This window comes from Medicago sativa, chromosome 4 (genome assembly GCF_051527215.1).
Source record: "Medicago sativa cultivar Bolivia chromosome 4, Bolivia_mono, whole genome shotgun sequence".
NCBI lineage: Eukaryota > Viridiplantae > Streptophyta > Magnoliopsida > Fabales > Fabaceae > Medicago > Medicago sativa.
The window spans coordinates 84,424,693-84,446,292 of record NC_140752.1 but is presented as its reverse complement, the minus strand read 5'-3'; the positions used below and the strand labels follow the sequence as shown (position 1 = coordinate 84,446,292).

The 21,600-nt window shown below is 34.5% G+C and overlaps 1 protein-coding gene and 1 pseudogene across 2 annotated transcripts; both read left to right on the top strand.

The window, feature by feature from the left end:
• The first annotated feature begins 1,096 nt into the window (after positions 1-1,096).
• LOC146932939 (Protein prenylyltransferase superfamily protein) lies at positions 1,097-2,766 on the top strand. The gene has a single exon (XM_085704651.1). The coding sequence runs from the start codon at positions 1,354-1,356 to the stop codon at positions 2,305-2,307; it is 954 nt and encodes a 317-aa protein (XP_085560777.1). The 5' UTR covers positions 1,097-1,353; the 3' UTR covers positions 2,308-2,766.
• A 3,214-nt stretch (positions 2,767-5,980) lies between these two features.
• On the top strand, positions 5,981-19,673 carry LOC146932938 (uncharacterized; annotated as a pseudogene). Its single transcript, XR_015007287.1, has 13 exons — positions 5,981-6,417; positions 6,515-7,075; positions 7,387-8,562; positions 8,684-9,011; positions 9,611-9,851; positions 9,940-10,156; positions 10,241-10,593; positions 10,674-11,204; positions 12,141-13,341; positions 13,428-13,781; positions 14,093-14,330; positions 16,325-19,082; positions 19,208-19,673. The product of XR_015007287.1 is annotated as an uncharacterized LOC146932938 (transcript).
• Positions 19,674-21,600: the final 1,927 nt, after the last annotated feature.

The following is a 21,600-nucleotide window of genomic DNA, read 5'->3' as shown; positions in this document are numbered from 1 at the left end:
AATATTGTGTTTGTTACATTTTTTTTTAATATTTACTCTTATCTATTTGTTATATGTGTTATTTTCATTGAATGTTGAGGGTAATTTTGAAAAGAGAAAAAGTCGGTCCAAAAGAGGCTATTTTCTTTATATATAATATTTTTTTTTGAGAGATTATATATAATATAGATATACTCCCTCTAGTCTCTATTACAAGAGAAAGTGCATTTTTAGATTCATTTATTAAATGTATCTAAAAATTAAAATTTCTTTCATAATAGTGACCGGAGTAGTATATATATATATATAGTTATAAAATAGATGAGTGTTCATTTTCATAGTGGTCCAGATACACCAATGTTTCAAATCATTGGAAATTTTAACGACGAGACGATTTTCCATACTAATGAGAGAAGATTGAATCATTACGAGTCTTTCATAATAACCACACCATTGTGTACCAAACCAACTACAAACCCTTGGTGATCTTCTTCTTACCGAGGAAGAAACAACAACTCTCCAACAAAGGGGAGGAGATTGTCTCCAATGGTTTCTTTATCATGTGTAATCTAGACCCTCCATTAAATAAGTGAAATAATTTGTTGTAATATTAAAAAGGGAGAAAGAGTGTAATTAAAGGTGGATGATAAGCCACTGCAGAAAACATGAGAGATCTCCACTAGAAGGATCCACTCCCCCAGCAAAGTAACTAAATCCAGTGGAAGTACCAATCATCCCAAACGACACAAATACATGATACCGCAATTGGCCAACAAACTTATTAAGCTGAACACCAAATACAACGAGTTTTTAGTCTATCAGAATGGTGTAGGGGACTAATTGGGGACTGATTTTTTTTCTTAGAGTTTTCTTAGCAGAACCTTTTTGTTCCTTGAGGTCTGATCCATTGCTCTTGTTTAGAGGTGATTTAGCTCTTGGATACTGATTTGGTGTTCACTCTTGTACCAAATACAATTCAAAACTCCTCCGGTGACCGCCATATTTGCCACAAAAATACTAATCACTTTTGAGGGTGCATAACTCTTCCAAAATCTCGTCTACTTATTAAATTTTTTACTTAAAAATAAAAAGAATAACGATAATGAATAAAAACAAACAAAAAGAAAGCAAAGGTTGAAGAGAAGCCACACAAAAAAACATAAATAAGAGCCACACCTACCCCCACCCCACCCAAACCCACGTGTCTCTTGCTTTGATTATTTAAAATCTTAAACCCCAAATCAAGTCAAAAACCTAACCACTAACCCCTCTTCAGTCTTCATTACATTACATTGCATATTCTTCTTCAACATTGTTCTCTCCACCCGCATTCCATTCATTCAAACCCTAAATCGAAAAAAAATTCATTCCATCATGATTTCCACTATCCCCAATTCACCCTCTTTCTCCATCCCATCCTTTAATCCCACCATCACCAACACCCCTTCTCAATTTCCCCCTCTCCGCTCTATACGCCACCACCGTCGAATCACCGTCAAAGCTCAATCTTCCAACTCTCCCATCCTCCACCACCTCAAAGCCCTCGCCGGAGCAGCACTCTTCACTGCCGCAACCACCACCTCCGCATTCACATTCCCCGCCTCCCCCGCCAGAGCCGAACCACCACCGACACTTACCGAAGTCATCGACGAAACTGACACTGTTGTCACCGATGCAGACGCCGGAGCAACCTCTCCCTTATCGGAATTCCTCGAAACGAACAATGAATCCATTGAAGCTCTCAAGTCTTTACTTCAGCAGAAACTTGAACTCGGCGAAGACGAAGAAGCGTTGAAGATCCTCAAAAACTTGATCTCGTTGCAACCAGAAGAAACAGAGTGGAAATTCATCGCTGCAAGGTTAACAATCGAAATGGGAGACACAGACACCGCGCGAAGTTTCTACGGCGAAATCTTAAAGTCAAACCCGCTTTCCTTCGAAGCGCTTTTCGAAAACGCGCTTTTGATGGACCGTTGCGGAGAAGGGGAAGCTGTAATTGAGAGGCTTGAAGATGCTCTTAGAGTTGCAGTGGAAGACAATAAGGAAAAAGAAGCAAGGGATGTGAAGTTGATAATGGCTCAGATTCAGTTTCTTCAGAAGAATGTTGATGAAGCTTTGGGTCTGTATGAGGTATTAATCAAAGAAGATCCTAATGATTTTAGACCTTATTTTTGCAGGGGAATGATTTATACATTGCTTGATAAGAATGATGAAGCTAAGGAACAGTTTGCTAAGTATAAGGAATTGTCACCTAAGAAATTTGAGGTTGATGGGTATTTGAGAACCCCTTTGTCAAGGATCAAAGATTTTGGTACTGATCAAAGCTGAAATAGGAAAAGTAAATCATTGTTATAGTAAAATTGATGATAAATTTGAGTTTTTTTTTTTTGCAATTGGAATAAAACAAGGATGGATGGTGGATACTATCAACACCAGACAAGGTTTTGCTGTCTAATCTTTTAGATGATTCTTCTCTTTACTTGCACCTGAGTTAAATTATTTAACTTTATCAGTTGAAGTTAAGTAATTAGCAATCTTAGTAATATGGGTGGGGTGTTAAAAGAGGTTAGTTGTATGTTTAGTGAGAACGATAGAGATATAATAATGGTGACAATTGAGTTAGTTATACTGAACTAGTTTTTAAAGATTTGATTTGTCATCTGCATATGGAAGGGTAGTTCCTAATTCCATGTTGTAATAATGGGCTTGCTTTCTTGCCAAGCTACTATGTATTAAGGAAAATTTGTGCCAATTGAATTCCAATTTTGCATTGCTGCTTTGTGTTCATGTTCAAATACATCATCTTGCTGATTAACCGTGGCTTCATCTTTCCCTTTATCTGATTTTGTGCAAGATACCTGAGCAGTTTCAACTTTTCTGTAGATTATTGAACAATCATCCGAGCCTAGTTTATATCTCCTGGCATTATGATCTGAGCTGTCTCAAATTTATCTTTTTTTCCCCATGTATTGTGTATTTTAATGACACATAAACCTGGTGCCGAGGCATTTTAGGGTAGGACCCTCCCTACAATATCGTCACCACATCTAGAGTTTAAACACTAAGTTCGAGATGGACTAGTGTGGTTCCTCTACGCCTAGGACACTAGAATATCGAAATGTTTTGGTTTCTCTACGCCTAGTACACTAGAATATCGAACCATGAATGAAGTAAAGACACGAGATAACAGTATAACGACTATTCATTGTGAGACTCTAATTCTTGACTGGTAAAAATATTGCAAATGCTAGGCTTGTTTAAATATTACATTTACTTGGTAAGGAAAACTCAAGCTGTCTTACTATACTTGGCGCTGGTTTGTTTTCACGTTGAAAACAAAGCAAATGTGCAGTTCATTCCGATGCTATGGTTCCTAGCTTCTGTATTTTCATGAAAACAAAGCAAATGTGCAGTTCATTCCGATGCTACGATTCCTACCTTCTGTATTTTCATGTTAGACAAGCACTGGGACACGATAATAAATTGACACAAACGCTGTTCCAAACACATACTTAAAGGTTTAATTTCAAAGAGGTAAATAATGCTTTGCCCACCTGATTAGACTACAAAACAGAAAGATTTACTCGAGTGAGTTTGAACAATATATTTGAAGCTAAAGATCACATTCATGGGTAAAATTTTCAACTCTAGGACCTGTTCAGGGTTGTGGGTTTTTGTATTTAAAACAACAATTTCAAAACCAAAACATGCTCGGCTAAAATTTGATTTATAACTTATTTTCAAAACAATTTTTCTCTAAAACTCGACACCAAAAAAAATATTTTTGTTTTGGGTTGTTAGTTTTAATTTTCACATTAACACATCTTCTTTCACCGCTGCCTACTAATTTGTGTTGTTTATCCTTAATACTCTTCTTAAGTATGCGAAAACTTTTCTGTCAAAAAAAAGTATGCGAAAACTTTATTTTTATTCAATCTTTGTCTTTAAAAAAAATTAATTTAAAAGGTTAGAGATCTAAAACAATTGTCTTTTTTGAAGAAAAATTAACTTTTAAATTATGTGATTTGAGCAAACGAAATGAACTGAATTATTTGTGAATTTAAAACAAATTAAGTTCAAACAAAAAATAAAAATCCGTATCAAACTCAAATTTTCAACTGAACCAATTCGTATTTTAAATCAAGTTGAACCAATTCATATACTTTTTTTTGGTGCACATTTTCTCCATTAATTTTTTTTTTCAACGGTGTTCTCCATTTTATTCCTTTATGACTAGAACCCAAGACTTGGTTTTACTTTTTTAAATAATATTAACTATAAAACTGTCACGTGGAAATAAAAAGAAACAAAAAATAACAACAAAAATTCAACTTATCTTTTCAAATCAATGTGTTTGCACAATTAGATGTCATAAAAATCTAAAAATTGGAAGATCTTGTTTTCGCACACTTAAAGCTGAGATCGTTTAAATAGTGGTAATTAGGGGTGGAAATGAGTTAAATCGGACCAGACTTTATAAGATCTAAATCTGACGTACTTCAAAAATTATAGGCCTGAGTCTGACCTATTATTCATCATAGGTTCATTTTTAAGACCTGCCCTGACATTTTTTAAGGTCCGATGAAGTCTGAAAACCTATTTAAAAGCATATTTTACACTAAGATCTAACAACACCTATAAATCTACTACTAAATATCCCAAATCTTATGAAGGCCTAGAACACACGAAGATGTGTACTACTAAATAACGAAACCTTAGGAAGGTCTAATCACACCAATATACCTTCTACTAAATAATCAAATCATATGAAAGCTTGAATTTGTAAAAAATGGAAGAAATATTATATATAATAAGCTTAATAGGTCGGCCTGACGGGGCTTAATAAGTTTTTTTGTAAGCCAAAGCCATACCAATTTAATTAAATAGACTTTATAAAAAGCTTGAGCTCAACCTTCTTATTAAACGAGCTGAGTCATACTAGACTTTAAATAGGTTAGACCATAGGCCCCTGTCGGGTGACCTGACATGTGTCCCACCCCTAGTGGTAATTAAGGATTTTTTTTAACTTTAAATTATTAAGTGGGGATTGTTATTTTTTAGCCACAAATCTTTTGACTTAATTATAATTTTGGTCATCCTATTTTTATCCATTTATGAAACTGGTCCATCCATTTTAAAATCATTTGGTTATGACTTCTTTATCAACTTTTCATACTTAAAAATGGTGAATTTGATGTTGAAACTGAAATCCATTTAACGAGTTTTGATCACTTCATGTCATTGTGTTGTATATTATCACATCATTTAAATTAGGCTTAATTGCACTTTTGGCCCCCTATCTTTCTAAAAGTTGCGATTTTGGCCCCCTAACTAATTTAAATACAAAACAGTCCCCTAAGTATTGAATCTTTGGCAGTTTTGGCCCCCAAGGTTGACGTGGCACCCTAAGTGAGGAGCCACGTGTCATTTTTTTATTTTTTTTGACCTTGGGGGGCCAAAACTGCCAAAGATTCAATACTTAGGGGGGCTGTTTTATATTTAAATTAGTTAGGGGGCCAAAATCGCAACTTTAAATTATGTAAAACTACTAATTTTAAGTACAAAGATTTGATGGAGAAACCAAAACAAGGTAATTTGGGATAGAGAGTGTGAATGAACGAAAAAAGGAGATCAAAATTGCGATCAAACATTTTTATTTGCAACAAATCATGTTAGTAAATAGTTGTTTGTTAGGTTAATATTTTATCTCCTCCATCCGAGTTTTAATTCAAAATCTTTAACTCATTTAACTCTTAACCCAAGTTAGTTGATGTATTCAATCTCAACCCAACGTAACAAATAGTATTAATTTCAAACATATTAAACTTTCTCTTCAATTATTATTGTCAATATAAAGATGAATAAATAAATGATTGGATAATAAATAAAAATTGAAGGGACCAAGTAGGAAAACCAAAAATGATTTCTAAAAGTGAAAAAGCGAAGCTGCTTTATGCTCCACATAGACATCACATCGGTAATGACCGTTTTAGACAGAAACAAAACCAAAAATAACGAAGCGGAAACTTGCGATGAAATTCTTTGAAACGGCGTCGTGTAGGGTTCATTTACATTTGATGAAGAAAAAAACAAAAGCTAGATTGAGCACAGTACAAATTTTCGTTCCATTTTTGTTTGATAAGAAAGAAAGAGACCCATTGTATACCCACTCACTCACTCACACTTTTCTACACTCATCTTCTCTCTCTTCTTATCACACACCACACTCTCTCTATTTCTTTCTCTCGTTGAATCAGTGTCACAGTTTACACAAGTTCAAATTCTGGAGCAAGAAGAAAAACCATGAATGCTTCAACTTCAACTTCAACTTCAAGGAAGAAGAAGAAAAAGAGTAGTTACGAAGATCATAACTTCATCAACACCATCTTTTCTTGGTCTCTTCAAGATATTTTCAACCATGATCTTTATAGCAACTATGTATGATTTCATCTTTCTTCTCTTACGAAGATCACATTATCTTTTTTAGTTTTTGTTTTGCCATTACATTTTAATCGAATTTTTTTTTCTATTGTAGGTGGATTATATCAGTTTATCGTTCGATTCCGTTGGACAGTATTTGAAGTCATTTGTGTATCCGTTGTTGGATGAAACTCGAGCTGAACTATGCTCTTGTATGGAGACTTTGTCAACTTCACCTTTTGCTCAAGTCATTTCACTTCAACACTCACATTCACATGGTGGTAGAAATCACTATCTTGTTAAAATTGATACTTGGAAAAACAGCTTCTCTCATTATGGTAAAAAGCTGCATAAAACATTGCCGGGAGATGTATTCATTTTGGCTGATTTTAAACCTGAAACTGTTAATGATTTGGAAAGGTCGGGAAGGACATGGAGGTTTGTGTTGTCGGCTGGGATTCTTGATGAGGAGATTGAAGGAGACGATGATGAGAATAAACTTACCTCTACTTTTAAAGTGATCGCTTCTAAAGACATTGACATTGATGAAATGGGGCAAAAATCTATGTTTATTATATTCTTGACGAATATAACCCCAAATAGAAGAATATGGAATGCGCTGCACATGGATGGAGATTCAAAGCTTATTGAGAAAATTTTATGCGCTAGTGATGTGGTAAGAAAGCTAGTTTTATGTTAATTAGGATTTTAGTTTTCAATGCATTTGTAATGTTCTTTCATACTATACCAACCAATGTAGTTAAGTTCATGTTATCTTGATATTCATTGTTTGTTGTTTGTTATAGTTATTTGTAGAACTGTGGTTGAAGGAAAGTACGTAGTTGGAAGTTGTATTGCTTAAATGTTTACAAATTTCTGAATGACATTTTCTACTTTATTGTTATGGAGACTGTAGCTATTTCTCCAAGTAGAACATATTTTGACATTTAGTTATACTGCAACTAATGGATGCATTCTGAGGTGCAGATTGATGAAAACTGTGATTACTGTTCATCGAAGACCGATGCTCTTAGGGATGATGAAACATATCAAAGGCTGTTATCTGAGTTGAATGAGTCGCAAAACAAGGCAATTTGTGCCTGCCTTTCTTCCTTTCATTGCAATCATAAGTCTACCATGGATCTTATTTGTGGTCCACCTGGAACTGGCAAAACAAAAACTTTGGGCACGCTGCTTTTTGCTCTATTCAAAATGAACTCCAGGACTCTTGTTTGTGCTCCAACCAATGTTGCCATTAAGGAAGTGGCATCGCGTGTCCTGAGCATGGTGAGAGAATCATTTGATAGAAATTCCGATGCTTTGTTTTGTAATTTAGGAGACATGGTGTTATTTGGGAATCATGAGCGGCTCAAAGTTGGTGCAGAAATTGAAGAGATATATTTGAACTATCGTGTCAAGCAGCTCTTACTGTGTTTTACCCCACCTAGTGGTTGGAAATGTTGTTTTGTTTCAATGATTGATCTTCTTGAAAATTGTGTTTCCTATTATCATCAAACTGGTGATAATAACTCTAATAGAGCAAAAGATGACAGCCCTTCAGATTCTGGTGTGGGGATGCACAAATCTTTTGTTGAGTTTGTCAGAGAGAGGTTTCTGGCTATAGCATCGCCACTCAGAGACTGCATTTCCATCTTATGTACTCATATAGCCAGAAGTTGTATTATGGAACATAACTTGAAAGATTTGGCCCGTCTTATTTACTCTCTCACTTCATTTCAAGCTTTGCTGTTTGAAAATAATATTGTTTGTGAAGTACTGGAAAAGCTTTTCTCTCCTGCAAGTCAATATAGTTGTTTTGAATCGGTGGTAGGGTTTGAATACTCGTTGCAGCAGAGCAGAACTGAATGCCTTTCGCTATTGAAAACCCTTAAAGTTTCACTTGGTTACCTCAACCTGCCAGATGTTGTGACTAAAGAGTCAATCAGAGAGTTCTGTTTACGAACAGCGTCATTAATATTTTCAACTGCTTCTAGTTCCTTTATGCTGTATTCTGTTGTCATGGAACCACTTGACGTTTTAGTGATTGATGAAGCTGCACAGTTGAAGGAATGTGAGTCAATCATACCTTTACTACTTCCGGAAATAAACCATGCCATTCTTGTTGGAGATGAATGCCAGCTTCCAGCAATGGTTGAAAGTAGTGTATGTATTCTTAAAATGCCCTGTTTAAAAAATTTAGTACCCAAGTAACCTACATTTTCACTAACGTTAGAAAGTTTTTCATTGACATTTAATACTAATGCTTGTCCTTCATATGTCTAAGGTTTCTTTTGAAGTCGGTTTCGGAAGAAGTTTATTTGCCAGACTGAGCACAATGGGTCATCCAAATCACCTTCTCAATATCCAATACAGGATGCATCCATCAATAAGTTCCTTTCCAAATTCAAGCTTCTATTTGAACCAAATTCTTGATGCTCCAAAGGTTATCGCAGAGAACTACAGGAAGCAATATCTCCCCGGGAAAATGTTTGGTCCATATTCCTTTATAAATATAACTGGCGGCACCGAAGAGTTTGATGATACTGGACGAAGCCGGAAAAATATGGTTGAAGTGGCGGTTGTGAGGAAAATAATTAGAAATTGTTTCAGAGGTTTGTCCGTGTGTGTATAATATTTGTATGTATGTATATGATCCCTCAGTTGTGATTTATCATGTTAGCATTTTCTTATTCCCGCTTAAGAGTATACCAGTCATTAGAGAAAATATTGAGATTGTGTTTGTCTTAATGTTTGTTTTTAGGTAACATTTCAAGCATTAACGTATTAACAGTCCTGTATCATGTTATTGTGTTTTCTCTTTCCTTGTAGAGTATGCTATTGTTTTTAAATTGCACGGTTGCAAATTGCTCAAACTATGATAGTATTTATAATGTGATGAACTTTGTCGGGTAAACAATGTTTTTTATTTTAAAATGATCTTTTTCCTACAAAGTTTTTAAATTGCACGGTTGCAAATTGCTCAAACTATGATAGTATTTATAATGTGATGAACTTTGTCGGGTAAACAATGTTTTTTATTTTAAAATGATCTTTTTCCTACAAATACCCTCAAGCAAATAATAGAAAGGTACATGATAAAAATGTTGTATACACTAGATATTATGAATTTTTTCTAATACTTTATTAGTGTGTGCATATTTTCTAATAGAAAAATACATCCTGCTTAATGCTTTTGCATGGAATGATGCAGCATGGAATGGCTCAAACGAGAACCTCAGTATAGGTGTAGTGTCTCCTTATGCTGCCCAAGTTGTTGCACTTCAGGACATGCTTGGACAGAAGTATGATAAACACGAAGGTTTTGATGTGAAGGTGAATACAATAGATGGTTTCCAGGGTGGAGAGCAGGACATTATTATGTTTTCAACCGTCAGAACTGATTGCAGTACTTCACTTGACCAGAGGACTAATGTTGCTCTTACCAGGGCTAGGTAAAACCTAATATGTGCCGTTACAATTGCATTTGTTTTTGTCCAAAAAGAATGTTTGCACGAATGCTATTGATTTCATATTCAACAGGCATTGTCTATGGATATTGGGAAATGAAAGAACCCTAGTAAGTCAGGATAATGTATGGAAAGCATTGGTGCTTGATGCTAAACAACGTCAATGCTTCTTTAATGCGGATGAAGACAAGGACTTAGCGAAAGGTATCTGGGATGCCAAGAAAGAGCTGGATCAACTTGATGATTTGCTTAACTCAGAGAGTGTCATTTTTAGAAACTCTAGGTGGAAGGTATTTGGATATCCGATCTTGTAATATTACTTATTATGATCATGTGCTTGACCTTTAGTTCATATTACTCCAACGATTGTGCAGGTTCTTTTTAGTGATAACTTCCTTAAGTCATTTAAAAATCTTCCAACAAAGCAGACAAAAAAGTGGGTCATTAGCCTCTTACTTAAACTTTCCAGTGGATGGAGACCAAAAAGGATAAAAGGGGATTTGATTTGTGGAAATTCATCCCAGATGTTAAAACAGTATAAAGTTGAAGGTCTCTTTGTTGTTTGTTCGAAGGACATAGTAAAAGAAGTGAATTTCACTCAAGTTTTAAGGATATGGGATATACTGCCTCCGGAGGATATTGCTAAAGTAGTTAAGCATCTAGATAGTATTTTTGAAAGCTATACTGATGATTTCGTAAGTCGCTCCAGTGAGCAATGTTTTGAAGGGTAAGTACTTTGATTTGTATTTTATTATACCTAAGTTACTTTAGCTAACTGATAACACTTGTGTTTTGCTTCTTGTCTAGGAAGATGGAGGTTCCAATGAGTTGGGATAAATCAACAGAAATCATCAAAATTAAGAATCTTGTTAATACTGGAATTGAAGCAAATTCAAGTTGTTGTGATCAAAGAATTTATGTTGAGAACTCAAAGGTTGAGGAGAGTTTTTTATTGATGAAATTCTATTCTTTATCATCTGTTGTGGTTAGCCACTTGCTTTCTGATCGTAATAGTAAAGAACTGGAACTTCCATTTGAAGTATCAGATGAAGAACAGGACATTATACTCTTTTCTAAAAGTACATTTGTATTGGGTCGCTCTGGTACCGGGAAAACCACTGTTTTGACCATGAAGTTATTTAGAAAGGAGGAATTGCACCATGCGGCTCTTGAACACACATATGGAATTAAGAGCGTTGAAGTTCCCTGTTTGAGTTATGAGAAAGAGTATAAAGACAGTTCTACCTTGAATGACAGGCCTGTCCTACACCAATTATTTGTAACAGTGAGTCCTAAACTTTGTCAAGCAGTAAAACAGCAGGTTGGTAGAATGCAAAGGTATGGAACTTCTACTTCAAACTATCAAATTTTCTTTCTTTTTAGACAAATTAAGGTTAAAGTGTCTTACTGAACCTTATTTGTCTGTCAAAGGATATCTTCACCTACTTGTTACTTTCAAACGCTAAAAGTGTGCTCCATAATGCTAGGACCTTATTTGTGTTGTTGTATTTGTAATATATTTACGTTAATTTTCACTGTCATGAAAAAATCTGTTGAATTGTTTTCAAATAATTTTTGTTGTTCCTATACATCATTTTATAGTTTTCTTCTTGTAATTATTTTGTGATCTATTATGTTGCTTTTTACCATTAATGACGTAGTTTTGTTAGTTTTTATCGTGTGTATATTTACTAACCAATATTGTTTTTTGGAATACACATTTTTATCGTAAAATATGTTCAATATTGAAGAAAAAATCTCTAATTTTTTAAACATGAGTGATTTCACCCCAAAATTTGCTGCATGTATTGCAATTTCCGTAGTGAAATGATGATAAGGTGTATGTATACACGGGCAAATGGAGGTCCCCTGAATTTTGTACTACTTCACTGTCTCCTTAATGTCTTTTATAGAGTCAATCTTTAGCTTGGCATCTTTTGACTATTAGCCTTTCTTGTATGTCCTTCTCTTAGTGTTAATTGTCCACCGTAATAGTAAGTTTTTGGTCCGCCATCAGGTATATAGTAAATTTTTACTGAGATTACAATTTTTAACTTTGCTTTCTACTTAAGTAATTAGGTAATGGTGTCAAAGATACACTTTTGTAACTCCTATATTTCAGTAACCATTGTAGTATCACATGTTCAAGTCTTTTGAAATAGTTTGGTCCTCCTGTTCGTTCGTTTAGTTCACTTAAATTTCATTTATTTTAGAGTTTTCTATGCAGTATTTAATTGGTATCTAATATTGATATTGTTTATGTTGTGCATCCAGGTTCATATGTGGTGCTGATATTTCCTCCAAAAGTTGTTCTATTGAAGAAGAAATAGTTGATGTTGATACATCAATACAGTTTAGGGATATACCTGATTCTTTTGTCAATCTTCCCGCCAACTCATACCCACTTGTGATAACATTTCAGAAGTTTTTAATGATGCTTGATGGGACTGTGGGGAATTCTTTTTTTGAAAGATTTAGTGATCTATCTTCTCTAAGCGAGAACCTTGGTGTAAGATCTGTTGTCTTGGAGACTTTTATAAGGAAGAAGGAGGTGACTTATGACAGGTTTGATTCATTATATTGGCCGCATTTCAATTCCCAATATACCAAGACGCTAGATTCATCCAGAGTGTTCACTGAAATCATGTCTCATATAAAAGGGAGTTTGTCATCTGTGGAGTCTGGTGAAGGGAAGTTAAGCCGTCAAGATTATCTTTTCTTGTCTGAAAACCGGGCGTCAAGTTTAAGCAAGCAGAAAAGGGAGATCATATATGATATTTATCAAAGTTATGAAAAAATGAAGATGGATAAGGGGGATTTTGATTTGGCTGATATTGTTGCTGACCTTCATTGCCGATTCAGAATTCACAAATATGAGGGCGATGAAATGCACTTTGTTTATATTGACGAAGTGCAGGATCTAACCATGAGTCAAATTACTTTATTTAAGTATGTGTGTCAAAATGTAGAAGAGGGTTTCGTTTTTTGCGGGGATACTGCACAGACCATCGCAAGGGGAATTGATTTTAAGTTCCAGGATATCAGATCTCTCTTTTACAAGAAATTTGTGCTAGAATCAAAGAGAAATGCCTATAACCAAGGAAAGGATAAAATGAAAGTTTCAGAAATTTTTTTGTTGAATCAGAACTTTCGGACTCATGCTGGAGTGTTGAAATTGTCTCAGAGCATCATTGAGCTTCTTTTCCGTTTTTTCCCTCATTCTATTGATGTTTTGAAGCCTGAGACCAGTTTGTTATACGGGGAAGCTCCGGTTGTTCTTGAATGTAGAAGCAGAAAAAATGCAATTGTAACTATTTTTGGCAACACCGGGCATGAGAGTGGGAAAATTGTTGGTTTTGGAGCAGAGCAAGTTATTTTGGTACGTGATGATGACGCTCGGAAGGAAATTTTAGACTATGTTGGGAAACAAGCTCTTGTTTTAACTATTTTGGAGTGCAAAGGGCTCGAGTTTCAGGTTGTTTAAAAGTCATCATATATGATTCATTTGTGTTTGGAATGTTATGTTTGTTAATTTTAATGGTCATCTGTGTTCTATTGTAGGATGTATTGTTGTACAACTTTTTTGGCACTTCACCTTTGAAAAATCGATGGAGGGTGATTTATGAGTATATGAGTGAACAAGATATTGTGGAACTTACAGAATCAAACTCTTTTCCAAGTTTCAATGATTCCAAACACAACATTTTGTGTTCTGAGCTGAAACAGCTATATGTGGCTATTACTCGTACAAGACAGAGATTGTGGATATGTGAGAATACAGAGGAGTATTGTATACCTATGTTTGATTATTGGAAAAAGAAGTGTCTTGTGCAATTCAAAGAACTGGATGATTCACTTGCTCAGGCAATGAAAGTTGCAAGCAGTCCCCAAGAATGGAAGTCACGTGGCAAAAAGGTTGTTTTTGTAGCTGACTGTTATATTCATTGGGATTTTAATTTCATAGTATTAGATTTTATTAATATGTCTTATTTTTTATTTTATTGAATCATGAAGCAATGTTACTTGTTAGCTCGTTATTATAATTTTCTTTTCAATTTAAATTATCCCTATACCTAAATACCTCACAGGTGATATTATGCTATATCACACATAGTTTTATACTTTTATTACTGTGTAACGTATAGAGCAATGCTTTTAGATGCTCCTCTTTTGTCTAGTATTCTTTCTGCTCTAAATGATATATTATTTTGACTGTTCCTTTGCAGTTATATTATCAAAATAACTATGAGATGGCAACAGTTTGTTTTGAAAGAGCAGGAGACTCTTATTGGGAAAAAAAGTCTAAGGCTGCTAGTCTTAGGGCTACTGCAATCCGTTTACATGACTTGAATTCCGAGGATGCAAATGCAATCCTTAGGGAAGCTGCTGAAATTTTTGAAGGCCTTGGCATAGTTGAGTCTGCTGCCCAGTGTTTTTCTGATTTGGGGGATTATGAAAGAGCTGGTAAAATCTTTAGCTTTGCCATCTATGATTATAGTTTTCTGTCATTTTCTATTAAAAAAACATTAGGATATCTTTTTAGAACACAAATAGCAAGTTTATCCTACATGGTCCTATTTTGTGCTCTAGAATATTAAACGACGAAGATAGTTCATTTCACTGATGAATATATAAATCAAAACTCATAATACACATGGTAAATTTTGGTTTTGTGATATAAAATTGAACACCAACATTTGGAAGACGTTCTCGTTGATTTTTTACGTTTTGGTATTGGGATGCTTTGTTTTATCAATTTTTTTCCTTGTTTTCTGTTTTGTTCTTTTGTTTATGAGGATTCTTGTTTTCTACTCACGCATTAATAAATTTCTTTTTCAATGTTAACATCAACACTAAACAACAGTACTGCACTTCTATGCATGAGGTGTATAAGCATTTGTGCCTAGTGCCCACAGTAAATTTGTTTACTTCAAGTCATATAACTGTTCTTTCAGTATTTAAGCATTTCTTCAACAAGTACTTTTGAACTTAGACACTCCATCATACTACTACATGTGGGACTTGAGCATTCCACAATATGTTTCTATCAAAGGACAAAATTGAGGGAAGGCTCGGAGAAATAATGAGCCAAATACTATATTATTAATTTATGGGTAAATTACACTCACCTCCCTTAAGGTTTATTCAAATGTCACTCACACCCCCTCTACTTATTAATTTTGGACCTTTTATGCATTTTGCATTGGCCATGAAATCAGTTTCACATGGTAGGCGAAATTCGACTAGGACCCATGCCAATTTTTTTTTTTTTAATTCCTTTCATATCAGCTATAAAATTTGGTGAGAGCTTCAAGAAGACTGTATAGATTTCGATTCTCCTTTACTTTAGAAGATTTGTTCCGGAGCGAACTCAGTTCAGAAAAATATGAGGGAGACGAACAGTAACTTCAATTTCCTTTTCTTTTGTTATAAAAAAAAAATCCTTTTCTAACGGGTGTTTAACAGTGTCAAAATGAAGGGAGGTAAGTGTTTTTTCAAAACTAGAGGGGTGTGAGTGACATTTGAATAAACTTTAGGGGAGGTGAATGTAATTTGCCCTTAATCTATTAAGCTACTTTGAAATATATGGAGAGTCTAGAAGCAAAGAGGGAAATGCAGGAATCAGATGTAGGAGGTGGTTGTGATGCTAAAAGATAGTGGAGTGATGAAATTACAAACAGTTTTATTGTGAGGTTGTTTAGAGTATTGTAAATATAACAGAGCATCTATGTTCCAAGGATTGTAATCCTCAAATTTTGATTAATGATCAGAGGGTTATTTTCAAGTTACTGTTTCTTTATTTTACTCTTTTTTTAAGAGCTATTTAACGAAGCTAAGAAAATGATTATATTTCCAAAAAAAACCATTCCAAACACACATTAAGTTTAACTTTTTAGTGTTGTTCACTTCTAAAATATGACCATAAAGCAGTAATATTTCAATTACTAAAGGAATTATATATCGCATGCTTTGATTAAAATTTATTTTCCTTTTTTGTTTGCAGATGAAATTCAATCAAACTAAAATATATTCTGGACTAAAACTGTTTTTATAAGTACTGCAAGATATAAAAGGTTTATGCAGATTCGTATAAAAATTACACCTTTCATCTAAATTTAGCTTTTTTTATAAAGACTTATATATTTCACTCAGACAAAGCTTTTATATGACTATTCAGAACTTTTGTCTATACTTAACTTTAGTTATAGTTGCTGATAATATTTAATTGACTTCATATTATGCGAGTGTTGGTAGTTTTTTTGTTGTTGATGAATCCGTTTGATTTGAGTTAGGCATTTGACTAATTTTGTTGTAGAAGCAAATATAATTTGGTAAACATCATTTTTAATCCTCTAATGAGATCACCTATGCTTACACATTTTAATTGATTTTATGTTTAGGCTATTTTTTGCATTGTGAACTTTTACTCTTCAAAATTAATCGTTTTCTGCTAACAGGGAAACTTTACTTGGAAAAATGTGAAGAGCCTGATTTGAAAAGGGCAGGGGATTGCTTTTACTTAGCACGTTGTCACGAAATGGCTGCTCAAGTGTATGCTAGAGGAAGTTTCTTCTCAGATTGTTTGAATGTTTGTGCAAAAGGTGGATTGTTTGACATTGGATTACATTACATTCAGTGCTGGAAACAAAATGAGAGTGCTGACCCTGGTTGGGCTAATAGCCATGATCTGAACGCAATTGAACAGAAATATATGGAAAATTGTGCCCACAATTATTTTGAGAAAAAAGATATCAAATCTATGATGAAATTTGTTCGAGCTTTTCACTCTATGGATTTAAAGCGCGGGTTCTTACGATCATTAGACTTACTTGACGAGCTTCTTGAATTGGAAGAGGAATCAGGCAACTTTATGGAGGCTTTGAACATTGCTAAGCTGATGGGTGATATTCTTCACGGGGCTGATTATCTTGGAAAAGCTGGTGAATTCTTGGAAGCATATGAACTAATGTTTTTCTATGTACTTGCAAAATCTCTTTGGTCTGGAGGAAGCAAAGCATGGCCCTTCAAGCAGTTTACACATAAGGAAGATCTTTTGGGAAGAGCGTTGACATTTGCAAAGGAAGTGTCAAGCAGCTTTTATGAGCTTGCATCCACAGAAGTTGAAATACTATCAAATAAGCATGATAACAGTTTTGAAATAATGAATCAATTGAAATCATCTCGCATTCATAGAAGTATCAGAGGGGAAATATTATGTTTGTGGAAGCTGCTGGATTCTCATTTTCGGCTAAACTCCTCTAAGTATGTCTGGCAAGACAGCTTGTTTGATGTTTCTGTCGAAGGCATGATTATGAAGAATCAATTTTCCGTGGAGACATTGTTTTATTGTTGGACATGTTGGAAGGATAACATTGTTCATATGCTCGAATCCCTTTCAAATTTCAAAACTCAAGAGCCTCATCCACATTGCAGTTACCTAAAGTTTGCATTCAATTATTTGGGTGTTCAGAAGCAGATTTATAATCTCAATGACATTTACCTTTTGGTCATCCCTGATGCTAACTGGGTGAAGAAATTGGGCGATAGATTGCTAAAGAAGAATGGTAGGCTAGTCTCCGTTGATGTTCAACCTCTAGTTTCTTTTGCTCAGAGTTATTGGAGTTCAGAATTACTTTCTGTTGGCGTGGATGTCCTGCACAACCTCGACGCACTCTACAAGTTTTCAGTTCATAAGGCCTTTTCCAAATTCAATCAAGTACAGTCGTTACTGCATATCTATGAGGTCTCAAAATTTCTTCTCAAGTCCAAGTGTTTTAGCCATAGCCACAGTAACTTGAAAACACTGGAGACATTTTTCAGAAAGCCAATTGAGTGTTTATTCCACCATGTAGTTCCTCTTGACTGGAAGAAATCACTGGCAAAAGAAATGGTTTACCTAAGGTTAACTGAAGTGTGGCAGGACATAATGAAAGAGGTCATCTATGAAAACACTAAACAGAAAGATAGATTGACCTATGGTAAAATTGGAAGGGTGGTAGTTATGATTCTTGGTACAGCTAATGTAAAAGATGATCTGTTCGTGCAAGTTATGACAAGGTTTGAAGATAACAAATACTGGAAAGATTTCATTGAAAGCTTAAGGTTGTTTTCAGCGCATGATATTTTACCAGACAAGAAAACAGATTTTGAGATGCATCCTGCTTGTAAGCTTTACAAAGCATTGTGTTATACTTGGAGTGTGAATCGGATAAAGGAAGTTGACTATATATCTCCCAGCTGCTTTATGTATCTTGTTGAACAGCTACTTCTGTTGACATCATGTTCGATGGGGAGGCTCATTTATGCGACAAAGTCATCTTTCACTGAATGGCTTATTTGCCAAAATAAAATTTCCCTTGCAAATTTGATCTTTAAGGCTCCTGTAGACACAAGAGATGTCCATGTTTTTATTGAGAATTTCCTCCGCAAATTTGTTAATGATCAAAGTGATGTCAAAACCTGGATTAAAAAATCAAACTTGGATGTGGATAAGAATTTTCCATCACTTTTCCTTCGATCGGTTGTTTTGATGTGCTTGCTTTACCTCAGCACTGGGAGTCCGAAGTATTTAGAATTATTACTTCATAGTTTGTTGAAGAAAAGCGATATAACCGCTCAATTGCCTTTGGAATTTTGCAATGTTCTTCGGAAAGGAAATAAACACATGGGTTTGGAAGTCATTGCAGAGGCATTTAAAGTAATTGGAAACCCCTTGGTAATTGTCAGGCTTCAGAACAGTTCTTCCGAAATCGTGTGTTCAGATGCTGTGTTTGTGGATTTAGCGACGTACAAAAAAAGAGAGCTCGTTTTAGAAATATTATTTCCTAGTATAGTTGACAGTGTGGGTTGGGAAACCACAGCAGAAGCCTCTGAATCAAAATCTAAGGAGTTTCCTTCAAACCTTCAAAATAAAAGCTCTGCTTCTGTTCCAGATCAGGCATCAGATGTGGATGGTGACTGCTTCTGGAATTGGTTGGAAAATTTCAAGTCTGAAACTGATGTATTATGTCTTAAAAGTCTTTCACCTGATTCCATATGGGCCAGCCAATTTTTTCTTCAATATTTACATTCTCTCCAGGGTTTTTTGGATCATTACAATGAGCTTTGGAATTTGTTACAAGAAAACCCTGTTATTATGGAAAACAAAATTGAAATGGAGGAGTATGTGAGCTTTCTTGATGAAATGAAGGAACTTCGAAAAATTATGAGCAAGGGGTAAGCTATATAAGTATACAAGTTTTTAGGTTGCTGTCCAATACTAATCAGCACTTTTAAACATTTCAATATGGTTTTCTGTTTCTGCTTTACTTACTCGTTAATCATTTTGTTCTCTTCTCCAGCGGTTCGATGACCGAGAAGGAGAAGGACACTGCTATTGTGCTTCCAAAGAAAATTCTTTCAAGACGATCAACAGTAGCGCACATCTTGTATCAGCTGAATTTGGCTCAAAGGAATACCGATGCTGAGTCCGATTCATCACAAGCCAGCACAACAGTAAGCGAAGATGACTACGAGGAAGATTTTTGAAGGAATCAATAGGTAACATGTCCAATAATTCTCAAGGAGCAGTTAATTCAGGACATGGAAAGGCCAAGGAAAATAACAAGGGGAAGAAAAACAAGGGAGGGAAAAAGGGTAAGAAGTGAAAATTGTCAGGTCTTTTGTATATGCAAATGCTGTAGTAATTTTTGTGTTTACACTTCAAACTGTCCGGTTATGGTATATCCTGATTTTGGAATCTTTTCAGTAAACTTTTGAAAAGTGTTTTAAAGATTTATTATTGATATGAAAATGTTCGTACGAAAATATTTAGAGATGCCCCGTATAAATTTAGAATTTGATTCATTCATGAACGAGAAATCAAAGTCAGAAGTTCTAGCATTTTGACTGCATGTATATATAGAACAATAGCTATCGATTGATTATATATAATTATAATCAATCAATAGCTATTGTTCTATATATATCATACTAGAAAAATGAGATTTTTTATCTCAGGTTATTTTTTTACCCATTTTTTTTTATCTTAGGTTAACAAAGGATACGAGAGGAATGGAATAATGTTGGTTCAATTTTTTTTATTTTTTTAAGATGGTTTAATTCTTATTTCTTATACAAATTAATAATAAATCAAACTTTGTACGATACATAAGTCTTAGCCAAATCTCATTTTTGTCCATACAAGAAAAAAATTGTGATTTATGTTCAATCACTCCAGATGGCAACATAACACGATCAAAACATTATACAGTCATCTCATATAGCGTTTATTTATCAAAACAATAGCTATAACATGTATCTGTCAGCCTTTGATATCAATTGATGAATTTTTAACAAATTAGCCAAATCATAGATATAAAATTATAGCATATATTCATATTTGGCGATGATCAAGAACAATGTATCTTTTAGAGTTTGAGAGACATGGGGTGAGAGAACAAGTATGACCTTCATTGTCTCTAAGACCATCAATAACGGGGGAGAGGGTCCTCACACTCATCGTGTCATTAGAGAAATGTGGCAGATGCATTCCAAATCAAATGACATCACCATCAATATTTCTATTTATTTACCGACAGTAGAAAGAACACTATGCCTCAACCTCTGATTCTTCTAGGTTGATTGGACGGTTTTTTCCAAAGTTTTTCTCCCATATACGACATGTGAACCTTATTTTACTTTAAAACATTATAACAATCATATTATACCAAAAAGAGTTTTCTAAAAGCATTATTCAAACATCCCATTATTCTGAACTCTCTAAGTACAACAGGACCAATAGCGTGACTTTAGTAACTGAACTCTATATATCGATGAACCAACCTTATTGCTTTGTACAAAAATAAATGTAAGATTAATACATAGCCAACTCAAGTAAATAGTGTTTGGCAGCAAGTATAGTTGACAAAAAATATAAACAGATCATGCAGGAAGTGTGTGACAACGATAATATATGGCAAAAACTATAGCCAACTCAAGTAAATTGTACATAACTATTAACCATTCCATGAAATTATAAATATGACCACTCAGCAAGCAATAAGGATGCTGTCAATTTCAAACTACTCGCAAATATATAAAAAGGTTGAAATTTGGAGGAAGGCATAGTGCATTCTAAAGGTTTGGCAATTTTCTACTCTGCTAACAAAAATTGTTGCACTTACTTGCATAATGAGAACTGTTAAGTAACACAGAAGAAACCAATTATATCACGCAGTTAATCAATGGCAAATTTTTCATGAAGAGGTAGCATGATATTCACGGACAGATTGGACAGAGTACTTCACAACATTTGTATCCTTATTCCTTCTCAATATACACAGTCAAAACCAGAAGTTTATAATTAAAAAGAAAATGAAATGTTGTTGGCACCTTTAAGATTAGGTACTGCACATGAGCACATCTATTGACTTGTGGAGGTCCAGATGGTTGCTGGAGCTGCACCCTTCATTCTTTATTATCAGAAGCTGTTCATAGAGTTGATTACAGTGGCAGAGAAAATAGAATGAGATGACAAAATTGAGAGCTTTATGTACAAAGGTACTAGACAGTAAATTAGCCACAGAAAACCATATGTTTATCAAGTTTAAACTCTAACAACATGCTGCTACATCTGATATGCTTGTAAAAAAAAGGTCTTGGCACACGTTATATAACTGAGCGTTAATTTTCTTGCCTTTAATTGGTTCTATTCCAATCTTGATATTTCTTGGCAATAGAGATTAGTTGATAC

Excerpts from the sequence above, each read along its gene's own strand:
- LOC146932939 (XM_085704651.1), top strand. The coding sequence starts at position 1,354 with ATGATTTCCACTATCCCCAATTCACCCTCTTTCTCCATCCCATCCTTT.